This window comes from Drosophila mojavensis, unplaced genomic scaffold, assembly GCF_018153725.1.
Source record: "Drosophila mojavensis isolate 15081-1352.22 unplaced genomic scaffold, ASM1815372v1 contig_80, whole genome shotgun sequence".
NCBI classification, from domain to species: domain Eukaryota; kingdom Metazoa; phylum Arthropoda; class Insecta; order Diptera; family Drosophilidae; genus Drosophila; species Drosophila mojavensis.
This window is the reverse complement of record NW_025318906.1, coordinates 1,148,884-1,164,828: the sequence shown is the minus strand read 5'-3', so window position 1 is coordinate 1,164,828 and position 15,945 is coordinate 1,148,884. Positions and strand designations below refer to the sequence as shown.

The window sequence follows — 15,945 nt, the reverse complement described above, 5'->3', positions numbered from 1 at the left end:
TCATAACACAAACGACAACTGCCAAAGGGGCGCCTCGAGGCGTTTGCTGGTCTCTGCTGGGTTTGATGCGATTTGATTGCGATTATGGCGCGAGTTTTGATTGTTCATTTGGAAACATTTTATTTACTGTTGTCTTAAAAGGTAGCTGGCCAAGGGTGAGAGGGTGGCCTTATGGTAGCTGGAACGTAAAAAACCTGGGAAACTGACATTAGAAATACAATTATGACAATTGTATTGAAAATTTATAGAATTTATGAATGAAAATAGTCTTAAATGTAATTGAAGTAATTGTTGAATATCCGAAAATTATATTATTTATACTATAGGAAACTATTTTCAGTGCTGGGATATAGCACATATACATATATGGATATATATGTAGCTATACAGAAAAAATAAATGAATATAAACAGTAAGAGATTAACATATTAACCAAATAGTAGATGAATGAATCTGTTGATTTATTTGAAGCTTTGAATTTATTATGAAAGTCCTAGCTCGTTTTTATAATAGTGCTCATTAGAATAGCCCCTTAGAACCACATAAAAATTAATTCATATCTTCAAATGTTGATCATATAATATTTGATCATGAAATATTTGATGCCCATGTTAAATATCTACCCCAATAATTTGAATTGATCATATACCAAATGCATATTTGACATACATCTTCAGTATACATACATCTTCAATCAACTTTAGAGACTGGACCTAAGTAAGGATTGATTTTGTAGGCTTTATCAAGCTTTAGTTCACAGAGTCAGATCATTAGAACAATAATTAGATTAGTTAGTGTGTAGAGAATTCGTTACAAGTTCAACGTCATAGTATTTATGGAATCGAAAGGAAATGGCTAAGAAGAAGCAGAAGAGTGTTTGTCTGTTGGCAGCAGAGTTAAATATAGTCAGAGGGAACAAGAAATCTAAATAGAAATAGAAATTGAAGAAAAGAAAAACAAGTTTTTGGCAAATCGAAAATATAATTGAGAAAAAAATAAAAACTGAATTCGAAATCGAAAATGTCCATGGATTAGTCATGGCAAAGCGACCAGGTCTAAGCCCCATCATACTCACATACATACATATACATGTATATGAATATGTATATAAGTATGTGTAGCTATGTATGTCATATATGTATGAAATATATATCTATGGATATGTCTAATAAAAGCATATGGCCTCGCCTGTTCCTATTAGCGACATAAATCTTTTTGTGCTCTTGCTCTAACAACAGCCAATTTATATACATATACATGTGTGTATACTCATCTGTGTGTGTGTGTGAGATGTTTCCAACATAATGTTGGAGCATAAAGAGAGTATGCCATAAAACGTAAACATGCCCCACTTAGTTGCCTCTAAAAATAAAGCATAAACCCAATTTAAATGGATACCCTGCAATGTGAACGGCCCCCAGCCGAGCGAATGTAAATTGTAAATAAACAGTTTAGTTACTTGAACTATGCTAGTTACACAGGTGTGGTGGGTGGATGAGAGCGAGAGCGAGAGGGGGCGTGGCCGGCGAATCAGTTGAGAAAATATGACCAAAAATAGAAGTGCGAACCGTGGAATTTCATTGAAGGTGCAAACGTGCGAGAGATTCGAGCTGCGAGCAGCGAGCGACGAGCAGCACCCGATTGAGATGTGAAATATCGAAAATAGAAAATGAATTTATTACGACATACGAAAAACACGAAAAGTTATGAAAGCCAAGCAGTGGCTGCCCGAGCGAAGGAGTGAGAGAGAGGAAGATAGAGGGAGGGAGAGAGGAGGAGGCCGCATAATTGGGAGCGAGGCAAACAAATTTAATTTTCTAAATCTCCCCACGACCTAAAAACAAAACGAACAAAAATCGAACAAACGAAAGAAAGCATATGCAAAGCAGAAAGGCAAAACAACAACAACTAAATACAATAACGGCGCATAGGCACTCTCGCACGCTCACACACCCACACGACGCTGGCTGAGAGCGTGAGAGCGCGAGAGCGAGATCGCTGGAGCAGCAGCCTTGCCTTATACGGCACTTTTGGACTCTGCGCACGTAGCGATGATTGCTTCGCGAGCAACACGAAGACGAAGGCGCCGACGCCCGATTGCCGATTGCTGCTTGTGCTCGCCGATTGCCAACTGCACGCTCGATCATGCCGAACTGCTTTTGTACGATGCTTGCGCCCTCGCGCTCTCTCGCTCCCACTCGAGCGACGGCAGCATTATCCAAAGGCGGCCCCCCTTATGCTGAAGGATCTATTTTTAGGCGCCGCCGCTGCTGTTGCCGTTGTCGAAGGTGGGCAGATATCCATGAGCAGTGTCTGCACTTGTAGGTGTGTATGTATGTGTGAGTATGTGTGAGTGTGATGTGTTCTTTTTGATGCTGGTATTAGTTCATGCTGGCATGGGCTGCTGGCATCGCCAGCGGCGGGCGGCGGGGGCGAGCGAGCGGCAACTGTGACGATGTTCAATTTTCTTGGATGGCAAGAAATCCGTGCTGCCTGGTATAAAATCCGAGTACCAACGCGGGGATACGTTAGTCAGTCAGTTGTGTTCCAAAGCGTACACATTGCCGTATTTCTTGATTTAAATTCACCCGTGGTACCGTAAAACAAACCAAACCCAGACAAAATGTGTGACGATGAGGTTGCTGCTTTGGTCGTTGACAATGGTGCGTATACCAAGGGAAAAGAAAAGAGAAAGAGAATAAAAACTAATGGATAGACATGGATTATACATTAAATGTGGATTAACTAATGTCAAGGATAATGCCAGTGCAGTGATCAAAAGTGCAACAAAAAAATCAAATTATCAAATGAAATATTTGAAAAAATAATTCCAATCCAATGCAATCTTCTAAAAACCCTCCTCAAGTTTTTCCCACTGGAAATTTCCAAAGATTTCTTCACATTGTTCGCTGTGCAACATATGTATCAACATTTCCTACCTAGATTTCCAAGCATGGAAGGAAGAGATATCAAATATATCTTTATAAATCTAAATAGAAGATATATCTTCATATCTTCATAGAAGAATCTACATTCCAGACATTTCTCCAATGATATTTCCATCAATTTTTATCCAAGCACAAATGATCTATATTTAGGTTTTTCAAGAATAGAAAGAGCAATATATCAAAGAATCTCGATTTCCCTAAGTTTTCTCTAAAGAATCCCCCACAAAGTTTTCTCTGGCATTCTTTGCCATAAAATATGGAAATCTAATTTTTTAAAGATTTGTCAAAGAATATACACTTCGCAAAGAATATTTAGATCAAATCAATAGACTCTTATCACAGAGAACATATCAACAAATTTCTCGAAATAGTTCTTAAAGAATATTATTCAAAATTTGTATAGATTCTCCCACACTCAAAGATTCATCCACATAGAATTTCTGAAATTCTCGGCTGATGAGTCACAGCCCCAAAAATTAGATCACTTAGAATTTCACTCACTTGCCGTGAGTCTGTGCCATTTATCCACGTAGTGTGGCGACTTAGGGTCGCTCCGTTTCGATTCGCAGTTCCTTTTGGCTAATGTCTGGGCTTCTGTCTTTGTTATGCAGGCTCCGGCATGTGCAAGGCCGGTTTCGCCGGTGATGACGCACCCCGTGCCGTCTTCCCCTCCATTGTCGGTCGTCCACGCCATCAGGGTGTGATGGTCGGTATGGGCCAGAAGGACTCGTACGTCGGTGATGAGGCTCAGTCCAAGAGAGGTATCCTCACCCTGAAATACCCCATTGAGCACGGTATCATCACCAACTGGGATGATATGGAGAAGATCTGGCATCACACCTTCTACAACGAGCTGCGTGTTGCCCCCGAGGAGCACCCAGTCCTGCTGACTGAAGCCCCCCTGAACCCCAAGGCTAACCGTGAGAAGATGACACAGATCATGTTTGAGACCTTCAACTCGCCAGCCATGTACGTCGCCATCCAGGCTGTGCTCTCCCTGTACGCCTCCGGCCGTACCACCGGTATCGTTCTGGATTCCGGTGATGGTGTCTCCCACACCGTCCCCATCTATGAAGGTTATGCCCTGCCCCATGCCATCCTCCGTCTGGACTTGGCTGGTCGCGATTTGACCGACTACCTGATGAAGATCCTCACCGAGCGTGGCTACTCTTTCACCACCACCGCTGAGCGTGAAATCGTTCGCGACATCAAGGAGAAGCTGTGCTATGTTGCCCTGGACTTCGAGCAGGAGATGGCCACCGCTGCTGCCTCCACCTCCCTGGAGAAGTCTTATGAACTTCCCGACGGTCAGGTGATCACCATCGGCAATGAGCGTTTCCGTTGCCCCGAGTCTCTGTTCCAGCCCTCGTTCTTGGGTATGGAATCGTGCGGTATCCACGAGACCGTCTACAACTCCATCATGAAGTGCGATGTGGATATCCGTAAGGATCTGTATGCCAACATTGTCATGTCTGGTGGCACCACCATGTACCCCGGTATTGCCGATCGTATGCAGAAGGAAATCACCTCCCTGGCCCCATCCACCATCAAGATCAAGATCATTGCTCCCCCAGAGCGCAAATACTCCGTATGGATCGGTGGCTCCATCCTTGCTTCCCTGTCTACCTTCCAGCAGATGTGGATCTCCAAGGAGGAATACGACGAGTCCGGCCCCGGCATTGTCCACCGCAAGTGCTTCTAAGCATTTACTTGCCACACCTCCTCCATGCCAGCATCGCCTTAGCCATCTCTGCCTACTTCTATGCTTGGCTATGGCTCTGGCTATGCTGCATACACAACAACAACAACAACAACAACAAATCAACATCTATTTACCATCTGAGATGTTGCTGAATGTCATTTAACCAATGCGTCATCCTTTGGTTCCCGATTATTTTTTGTACTGACTGAACACTTATCTAAATGAAAACGAAACCCCATTTAATTGTTTAACTATTCTCTGTGTGTTTTCATCAATGTTAACCATCCGATTGTTTTATTAAGATATGTCAACTCTCTCTTAAATTTTTTGTATAGAACACAACATCCTCAATGTGGTTTGTGGGGTCCAATTGTTACGAAATATAAAATGATCGCATGAATGTAATTTTAATTAATTAAAAGAAATTTATAATTATTTATAAATAAAAACGATTTTTTAGATTTAATTTTTTTCTAAAACAAAGGGTTTTCGTGGTTGCTTCGGGTGGGGTTCGGTAGGGTTGGGCGTGTGGGTCAAAGAGATTCGGTTCGATCGATCGATCGATCATTCGATTCATACATTCGACAGCTCTGCGAGCTCCGGCTTCTTGTCAGCTCTCTGATCTTTTCGAGAATGTCTGGGTCCATAAAAATTCCGATTTTCCGATGGTCCGTTTTGAAAAAGCTTTGGAGCTTTTCACTTCCAGCCAACGGCGTTTCATATTTCCCTCGGTTTTTCGTCGAGCTTTCTGGCATGCCAAAAATATTTTTGAAAACAGAAAATGTGTATTCGAAATACCGAAAATATTTTTTGGATATTTTTAGCTAGAAATAGAGGCATTCCAAAGCATATCGAGAGCAAGAAAGAAAGAGACAGAGAGGAAGAGAACTAGAAAAAAATTTGTTTATGCACGAAAATGCTTCTCGTACAAGCAGTAACTCGATAGGCCCTGACGCAGTTGCCGACCGAACATAGGAAAACTTGGACCATAAAAGATCAAAGCGATTCGAAAATTCGTTTGATGGAAATGTGGCACAGGGCTAGAGATATGTACGAAATACCCTGTAAGCTGGTTGCTAATTGACAAAACATGTTGAGCAACGAGAAGAGCTGAGTAAATTGAAAAATTATGAGAGACGAAATCTGTGGAATTAGAAACAGATGAAGGACAGAGTGGGGCAACTATCGAGAATACCCTGTAAGTAGTTTGAGTGAGACTCGATAGAAGATGTTGGGTATAAACAGAGCGAACATAAGAGAACTGTTTTGAGATTTCGGCACAGTCGATTGACAGAATTAAATAGCCTATACAAATACCCTGTAAAGAAGAATAGTATGTAGAATATTGAGAGAATATAAGAGAACATGTCATTAGAATTAGAAAAATAATAATACAAAATTGTTTGGAAATTAATTAGGTAAGAAATGAAAATAACCTGTGGGAGATACTTGAAGTCTGTAAATATACCAGATGCGGCTTTAAGACTTTAAGAAATATGTTGCAGACAGCTCAGAAAGTGTAGAAAAAACTCTACGATAACTTAAGGCATATCTTATCAGACTTTTCTAACGGTTCATTAAAAACTTGCTTAAAGAATTCCTTAGCGACAACAAAACCCCAGGATACGCCTAGCATACCCCATCAGACTCTAAACACAGCTCACACACTCGCTGCCAGCATCAATTACTCAAACAGATAAAACAAATTGCCGTCCATATAATGCTCGAGATGCAGAGACAAATTAGCAACTCGCCTGCCATGCGCTGGCAGCGCGATCAATCTGCAGGTGCAAGACGCGGCGATAATCAAACGCTAATTGCAGTTGCAACGGGCACACGAAATAATTTGTCAACATTTGCAGTGGATAGAGACGAAGAGTTTCATTCATGAAAATGCTGCATCTGGCGGCTTTTCTGGTTGATAAATGGTGGCCAAGAGCTGGCAGAGAGCCAGCAGCAGCCGATTGATGATGGCCCAAGCCCAGGACTCGGTAGACGGGCAGAGAGTTCGTTCTCAAGCGAATCACTTTACAGCGCAGTGCACAACAAAGCCCAAAAGTCGAATGTCGAATGTCGTCTATCGAAGTCAGAGCCAGCCCCTAGAAGTCCAGCCAGAGCCAGAGCCAGAGGCAGAGGCAGAGCTACAACAACCCCATCAAGTTCAGCCCACTAATCAATTTGCACAAAAACAAAAATAAACACGCACACAATAAAAAGCCGAGGCGCATAACGAATAATGTCGTAAATAATGCAATTTTCACATTTTATTCGAGTTTTATTTCTTTTTTTTTTTTTTTTTTTGCCGATCCATTCAAATTCGATTTTCAAATCGAATAATAAATAATATCCAGACAAATAACGCGCTCAACAGTTTTCAAGTAGGCAGCGGAACAACCCATATGGTCAATTAGAGCTGGCACAAAGCACAATGAGAACTTCTTCTCAAGAAGCTTTTGCGACCGCCTCATGCACACATACGCACACACTCGCACACACACACGCACACGCATTGTTATTCACTTCAATTATTAGCGATGCCACCGAAAAAACTGAAAGAGTAAGGGAAGAGCGCAAACCTGAACTTGAATTCACTCAAGCGTATTCAAAGTGCGCTCAAAACTTGAAAAACTTTTTCACAAAATTAAATATTTCCAAGTGTTTAGAGTTTAATGCGGCTTGGAAGTATTTTGGTGTTGATCGGAGTTGGCGAGAAGCTCTAGCCTGGAGAATGAAAAGGCGTAAGACTAGCGAAAGGTTCTTTGATAAACCAAAATACTTAAATAATCTATACAAATAAATTCCTAAAAAACATATTTTATATTGAGTAATTGATTAAAAATAAAGTGTCCCATATAAATAAAATAAATAAATAAATATTTTATTTTTTTATTTATTATAATTTCGTCTTTCATATATTTTATTTATCTATAAAACTATCTATAAAAATGTTTTAAATTTATTTGTAATATTTTTACCATTTTTTATTTGTACCATTTCTTCAGCTGACAGCGAAAAAGGTATTACATTATATGTTATTAATTATTTAGTTATTTATAATCAACAATTATTCATGCCAAGCTAAACTAGGTAAAAAATCGATAAGACAAGATATTGTAGAATTTTGTTCTTTGATTTTATTAAATGGAACACCTAAACTGTTTTACAACTTCAAGAGTTTACTGCCAATTTCTACTAAGACAACTTCACAATTAAGCTTAACTTGGTTAATTCCTCGCCTAATTAGCTGTGAGTTGGTTAATCTATAATTATGAAAATGCATTTTGCATTGGCTCAGTGATTCGTTAGATCGTTTGTAGCATTACAAATTTCATATAAAACTTCTGCTCGAGCGCTTGACGTTTACATTTACAAGCTGCAAAGGAAAACCCCTTTCAATTCATCATTTTAGGTGTACGTATATATGTATATGCACAATATATATATATGAACTGCATAAAATTGTGCGAACAAGGCGATTTAATTTGATTGATTTCAATTTTGTGCCCACTCCAAATTGCTGTGCGAGATTCGCTGGAATAATAAAAACGCGTCACATTTGATTGCATTTCTGCTCTCGGTGTGTGTGAGTGTGTGTGTGTGTGTGTGAAATTGGGCTGACAATGTGCGCTGACCAAATAAAAAGTGAAAGAGCGAAAGCCATTCAACTGCGAACTGCCACACAGAAACGTAGACAAATGCCAATCACCCCCATTGATGCACCCCTTCTGATGTGAGTGTGTGCGTGCGTGTGTGTGTGTGTGTGTAAACGTGTTAGGGCTGAAAAGAATTGCACTTTACGCAATTTATGTGCAAATTTCTTCAATGACTTTAAAGCCAAGCGGCGCACTGCAACCCCCTGGCGATGCCCCGCTCAACCCCCAACTCCAGCCCCCCACCCACCCGCCTTGCTGAATGCTATTATAATCGCGCGCTAATTGACTCTAATCGAGCAGACCTGCACACACACACACACACACACACAGAGAGACAGAGGGGTTGTTATTTTATGGCATTTGAATGTTGGTTTGAGCACTCGAATGCCTCGACCTGGCCTAGATCTTAAGCCGTCTACTCTAGAGTCTAGGCATTCAGAGCAACTTAGCCTTAGTTTCGACCAAAATTACACTTAAGTACACTTCACATTCAAGTGTGTATCTATCTGTGTGTGTGTGTGTGTGTGTGTGTCTGTGTGTGATAAGTCCGTTCATTATCACGCATGCATTGCCCACAAATTAGTCTATTTAACAGCTCGAGGCGACATTTAAATAAGCCGAAAGGACGCACGAAAGGCGACAATTTGGCAACAATTGCCAGTTGAAAGTCCCACACACCGACACACACACACACACACACACATGCATTGTACCCTGCTTACCACACACGCAGACAATAACAGACACACATATGACACCTTTTCAAGCAGTGTGCTAATACCTGCCTATGCACACCAGATAGAGAGAAATGTGTGTGTGTGGAAAAATAATTATGCGCCTGATTTAACTCTAAATTGTTGCTAATTTGTCACAAATGGCACTGCAGTTCACACAATGAGAGAAAGAGAGAGAGAGATAAAGAGAGAGAAAGAGATAGGTGTGAAACGTGTGTATTTGTTTTTTATTCAAGTGTTTTCCACTTGAGTTTTGAGGTTGTTATTTTCTGCCTGTCTGTCTGTCTGCCTGTCTGCCTGTCTGCCTGTCTGGCGGTCTGTCCTTTGAAGGACACTGGCATTGGCAAAGCCACTTTGACATTTGCATTGCAGTCGAATGGAGCCGCAGTCAGCCAGAAAATCTGCTCAGCAAAATGGCCACACTCATCGAATTATGAATTCATGTGTGTTGACAGCCAGCCCAATAAACACGCAGCTTGATTCGCGTAACGGCGAATATACCAGAATAACAGGACATGCAGTCCTCTGTAAACAGCTGAAATTAACTGACTAATAATTACTCATTTTGAATTCCCAGCTGGTATACTCACAGCACACACATACTAAGATATATTTGTATCTATTTAACATACCGTGACTGCTTTTAGAATTTAGGAAAATGCCTATAACTATAATTTAATATCTACTTTTGTATCCAGATGATACATTCGTGTCTTTTGTATATACACTTTCCTTAACCGAATATCTTACATCTTTAAGATGTGTGTCATAGAGACTTTAGTATCTCCATTATATGCATACACTTATTATTATTATTATTATTATTATTATTATTATTATTATTATTATTATTATAATTATTATTATTATTATTATTATTATTATTATTATTATTATTATTATTATTATTATTATTATTATTATTATTATTATTATTATTTTATTATTATTTTTTTAATCTTATGAGACGTCATAAGATCTAAGAAAATTTAGATTCCTACTCATAGTTAATATTCTACTGAGCAAATCTGTTTATAAATTTACAAGATTTATTCGAAATCTTGAGCATTTCTCCTAAACTTGAAAAGTCACAGAAGATTCTTGAACAGAAGTAAATACTCAGAATCAAACCGCTTCAGAAATGGTATTTCACTTGAAAATCGGGTCAGATACATATAAATTATATTCGATCTTAGCCAGAACTAGATGGATTCACCTTTCCCCAGTGATGCCAATATATATTATTCTCAACTTATCTTCTCTTATGCACCATACAGCCCACCGACCACGCCCCCAGCCAAAAGCTGACGGCAAAGTGCCCAAAGCAGCTGGCTGAATTCATAGCCGCAGCTGCGGAAATGGCCGAGGAAATTCGCATTTATTATAATCGTCGCCTAATCATAGGAAATGCGAAAAGTGAAAAGAAAATTGTCCTCAATTTCCAGGCTTGGCAGATCAAAAAAATATCTGTATGTATATATGTATATCTCTCTTTATAGATATATAAGAAATAAAATTAATTTGGCAAAAAGACTTCAACAAAGCGACAACAGTCGCAGCTCAAACTTTGCAATTTGCGGCGCGTTTCCTGCTTCCGCAGTTAGCGTGAATGAGGGGAGGCAAAGCAGTAGAAGCAGTAGAAGAAGAAGAAGACGAAGAGGAAGAACTTCTGTCTGTCTGTCTGAGAGAAGGAAAAGGACGCAGCAGCTTCAATTGTCATCAATTTCGTTTGATGTGCTTAACAATTTTATAGACACGCAGCATCCCGCTCACTCCCCCACGCCCGCACTCTCTCTCTCTCTCTCTGTCTTGCCTGTTCTGTAAGTTTTTTTTTTCCTTCGATTAGCACGCACTTGAGCAGCTAAGAGCCCCATTCAGTTTATTAAATCGGGCGTAATAATTGGTCCAATTGCGCGTCAATCGAGTCGACCTAGAAATTCCATTCAATTCGATTCGATTCGAATCGAGTCGGGCCCTGCTCTGGCTCAAACAAATCATTTAGGCCAAACAAAATTCCAAATTCACATCGCTGAGAAAATTTCCGACTTTGATTTTAGCAAAATGCCTTTCGCCGACGATGAATGGCAGACGAATGCCACCATTAACTACATTAGCAGCGAATTGGGCAAGTGCACAGCGATTAACTTGAATTAAATTCGATCTAAGCTAAAGCCTTACCCTTGCAGAGCGCACTCACCTGGCTCGCTCGCCGCAGCTGCTGCAGCAGCTGAACAGCCTCACCGAGCCGTGGCAGGAGCTGGGGCAGCCAGAGTCCATTCGCTTGAAGCAGTACTACCACGACGAGATCTAGCCGGCCTGATGCCTGTGGATGTAGATTGAAGCTATTCGGAATCAGCGGAAAAGTCATCAGCAGCCGCACCTGTCGCGCTCGCCCCGCTCACACCTGCCAATTAGACGCAGAGCCCAAGCACAGCGCGCGCGCGCCTCATGTGAGCGGGCAAACGGACAGAGGCGGGAGAACGAAACTAGCGAAAGACACAAATTGTGACAAAGTTTCGGAAATTTAATTAAAATCAAATACACTCAATGCCGGCGCACCCCCTCTCTCTTCAACTTGCTACAGGGTATGCGAAAAGGGTAGCAAATTCTCAGTCAGGTGTGACTTCAAATAGTTTATAACATGCTTACCAGGCGCGAGGCTCTCACTCTCTCACTCCCTCACTCGCTCTGTCTCTGTCTCGCTGTGTGTTTCACTAGTTTTCCGCGTCGTTGAGTAAACAAAATGTAAACAAAATTTAACAGCTTTCACACACACACACACACACACACACACACACACAACTCTGAACTAACCCTAGCAAAAAAACTCGCACTCAAGCTATTGTCGCCTTTTGGATGCCCGCCCAAGCTCTTCCAGCGTGAGCATATCGGTTGCGGACATTTAGCGAGAAATTTGGAAATTAGCAGAGGGAAGAGGGTATTCGAATATTTTGCCAGCGCCTAATGGGGGCGTGGAAAAAGGAAGATAACTAGAATGCGTATTTAATTTTTAAGCTTTGTAGATCTGCTTCTGTCTTATTATTAAGATTATTTAAAGGCTACAGGCTTTGTAACTTATAAGCATTGGCATTACTACTCCATAAAACTATCAGGCATATAGAGGTACGACTTTAGAAGAGGTGTGAATTGCCAAGGGGTCATTATGTATGTCATTTAAGTTCAGACGAAGAGGTTAAAGCACTACTATTTTTATAAATTCTATATAAAATGCCTATAAATTTAATTTTCTCCAAGCTTTGAGCGAGTATTCTGCAGTCGGTGCTGGCCTAACCAGCTCTCATTTGATACTTTTTTATGAATATTATTTATGAGTCTGTGGTTGTATTTTGAATGCCTGCCAGCAAGGTGTAACTGCACAGGCAAACACCACACACACACACACGCATGTGAGTATATAGACACACACACACACACTCACACCTATCTACACCTCCTCGCTTCCACATTTGGCTTTCGATTTGTGTTCAGCAGCTGCTCAATTTCACATCGCTCACATTTGATTAACTTAATTTAATAGTATTTTGTTCTTGTTGTTGCAGTTTGCTCCATATTTTGATATATTTGTTTGTTTATTTAATTTATTATCATTGTAAATGGGCATGGCTTGTTTGCTCTGCCAAGTGGAGGGAGTTCGCCTTTTTATTGCCGCCGCTTTTTATTTCCAGCAATGCGACTATGCAAAACGGAGCTTCACGGCGTTGCGATACTCGTATATAAACACTATGATGGGAGCATGTAGAAAGTTTCCTTTATGAGCGTGCTAAAGGCCTGTCTTATAGAGCACACAATCACGAGGTGCTCAGGTAATCGAGTGTGGACTGGCTTTACTTTGAAGTAAGACTATTTATGTAGAAGTTTACTTAGAATCAAGAGACAAGTTCAGGCATATGGAAAATCAGATCTAAAGGTCAGGCATTCTTCGACTTCGAATAAAGAGAAGAATTTATTCTAGATATGAATTCTCAAGATTCAGGACACTCCCAACTAGAGCAATTTTTACTGTTTCTGTATTCTTCTATAATTTCTTGAACTTAGTTTATTTTTAAGTTTCAGCCAATGAATTTAAGTTATTAGATGTTATTTCATGCCATTTATATTCAATTTAAGACATGTCCTTTCACCACATATCTATAAATGAAAGTCTTTTTAGAGTGTATCAAATTTCGGTTATCTTTTGCGCCATTAACTCTCATTACTCAACACACGGCTTGATTTTATTTTGATATCCCTGCAAGATGTTGGCATAGAAATCAGCCATTGTGAAGAGTATCGATATCAAAATGAACATAAAGCAGCAAATCCTGCAAAGGACACCGTGAAAACAGAAACACAAATAAAATGTCGTCAAGAGGTCTTTGTGAGTAGCTAGCAATAGTCTGGGCTATTGGCCATTGGCTAATGAGCAGACAATTAACTGCACAATTGCACAGAGGAGTCGGAGCTGGCAGCTGAGCAGGACACGGCCAGTACAGGGCCAGGACATCGCCAGGATCTGGCTACTGTTACCTGGTCAGCAATGCAGATAAACAACAAATCGAGTGAAATCAGGCATGAAACCGAAACGCTCAACAAAAGGCCGAATGCGACGGCGGCTATTGCTCATACTTTAATCACAACAAGGATAACAAGGACAACAAGGATCAGACGCTCAGCTGCTGCTGCTGCCGACTGCGATAAACAAGGCATTGGCTTAGCTCATTGAAGTCAGCGCTGCAAAACTTCACTTCACTCTCAAGCAGAAGGATCTCTCGCTCCTGGCGGCTCGCTTTGGTGTGACAAGAAAAAGTATCGCATTTCGTGACAACTCGGGCGACTGTCGCCCAAACTTCCTCACAGGATATATCCTGTTCTGTAATTGTTGCCAATGCGCCTTGCGGTGTGATCAGCGATCCTCAATCTGCTGCGTCATGCGATATGCCCAGATTCTCGGTCTCTCTCTCTCTCCCTCTCTCTCTGTTTGCCTCTCTTAAATTACCGTAATTATCCTTGAAGTAAAAAACAAAATGGCGCTCATTAGCGAACGCCCCCACATACCTACATACATATAGACATAAGAGGCCAGCGCCGTAGACAAGCCGCATAATTATGTTGCTGACAACTTTTTGATGAATTTATAATAATTTCTTAAGTGCTGCAGGCAACTGATGATGCTGCAGATGCTGATGATGCTGTTGCTGTTGCTGTTGCTGCTGCGGTAAACAGCACGAAACAGTAGGAAAATCTGACTTGAGCATCTGTTGAGCGGATTTAACTTGTTTAATTACCGCTGTATTCACATTTCTTGCCATCTTTTTGAGCCCAATGAAAGTTTTCTGAGCGCAGGGAATATTGGCTGATAGAGTGAGGTGTTGAATAGGCAGTAAGAGGCGTGGCATAGCCCATATGGAACATATAGATAGTCCAGATCAAGTTGATGTAGTAAGTCAATCTAGCAAACAGAGATTTCTGACTATTTAACTCTCTGTCCTGCCAAATTTACATCTATGCTTCTGAATGAACATAAAAATCTCGAGAGCTACAAAAGCTAACAACTTGAAATTGGAAATATATATTACTTAATAACATATTAAGCATAGGCTAAAACCTTCATGTTGATAACTCAATACTCTTGCTAAACATCGATAGATTGTGGATATTTGATTATAATTAAATTGTACAAAAAAAAAATGCCTTTTCCAAAAACTATAAGCCAATTTCTGATAGCAATCAATCTCTGCATGGGTATCTTCTAGTCGATCACTACCCGCTCTTCGTTGTTTTTTTGCTGTCGCGCTCATTTGGCATATAAATGTGCGCAGCTCTTCAAGTGTCTCCCTTGTACAGTGCGCCCCGTCTATGAGCAACTGTTGCCAGTTTTAATGCGCTCGAGCTTTCTGAGTGTCGTTCCCAAAATTGATTTTCATTTCATTGTTCGACCGCTGAAGAGGTTCATAATAAAACTGCAAGCGAAATGCCAATGTGCTTGATTATGTTTGATATACACACACCCGAACAGTCTCTCTCTCTCTCTCTCTCTCTCTGTCTCTTCCATTTACAAGGTGAATGCAAATACACAAAGGCACTCGACACTCAATTTCATAGAGCCAAAAAAACGAAAACTCAAAAGGCCACTTGATAAATTTCATATATTTATAGCCCGCAGAGTAGCGCGCTGCATTTGCACACTGAATGAAAATCCTTGCACACACACACACACACATACACTTACTCACACTCACATACCCACTCACACAGAGCCAAGGACAAAATCCTGCCGTTGCGACTTCATGCAGCTTGGCCAAACACTTGCACAAATAAAAGATCTACTTCAACTTATTGAATTTTCGTTGATAGAAACAAGATGAAAAGCCTGGAAGGCTATAGCGACAGCTGAATACCCTCACTTGGTCTTTGTAAATCTGAACGTGAATGGGGTAGTTGACTTTTCATGAAGTAGGGAATGTATGATATGTATCATTTTGTTTCATCTAAGTTTTTATTAAATTTTTCTATATTTCTATAATATATAAATGTAATATTTATTGTTTATATTCTATGGTAAACCCCTAGAATATACATCTTTATAGTATATTAGCACGTTCTGCTACTTAATCTATTTCTCTTTCTCTATATCCCTCTCTTTCTCTCTCTCTCTCTCTCTTTCTCTGTCTCTATCTTTGCGCTCTATTTCTTTTTCGCTATTAAATATCTATTCATCTTTCTACTTATTTCCATTTCTATCCTTTTCTATCTCTCTCTATATATATAAATATATTATCTATCTCTCTCCCTCTCTATTTTTATCTCCCAATCTCTATCTATATCATTTCTTTAGTCTAAAATATACTTATATACTAATATTCATTCAATAATATATAACTTGACTAGTCTCTGCCTTTCCCTCTATC

The 15,945-nt window shown here is 40.3% G+C and overlaps 2 protein-coding genes across 2 annotated transcripts; both read left to right on the top strand.

Moving 5' to 3' along the window:
- Positions 1-2,525: 2,525 nt before the first annotated feature.
- LOC6578342 (actin-57B) lies at positions 2,526-4,775 on the top strand. Its single transcript, XM_002004219.4, has 2 exons — positions 2,526-2,663; positions 3,560-4,775. The coding sequence occupies exons 1-2, from the start codon at positions 2,624-2,626 to the stop codon at positions 4,648-4,650; spliced, it is 1,131 nt and encodes a 376-aa protein (XP_002004255.1). The 5' UTR covers positions 2,526-2,623; the 3' UTR covers positions 4,651-4,775.
- A 6,225-nt stretch (positions 4,776-11,000) lies between these two features.
- LOC6578341 lies at positions 11,001-11,585 on the top strand. Its single transcript, XM_002004218.4, has 2 exons — positions 11,001-11,162; positions 11,224-11,585. Exons 1-2 carry the CDS (start codon positions 11,099-11,101, stop codon positions 11,346-11,348), a joined length of 189 nt encoding a protein of 62 aa, XP_002004254.2. The 5' UTR covers positions 11,001-11,098; the 3' UTR covers positions 11,349-11,585.
- The last annotated feature ends 4,360 nt before the right edge of the window (positions 11,586-15,945 follow it).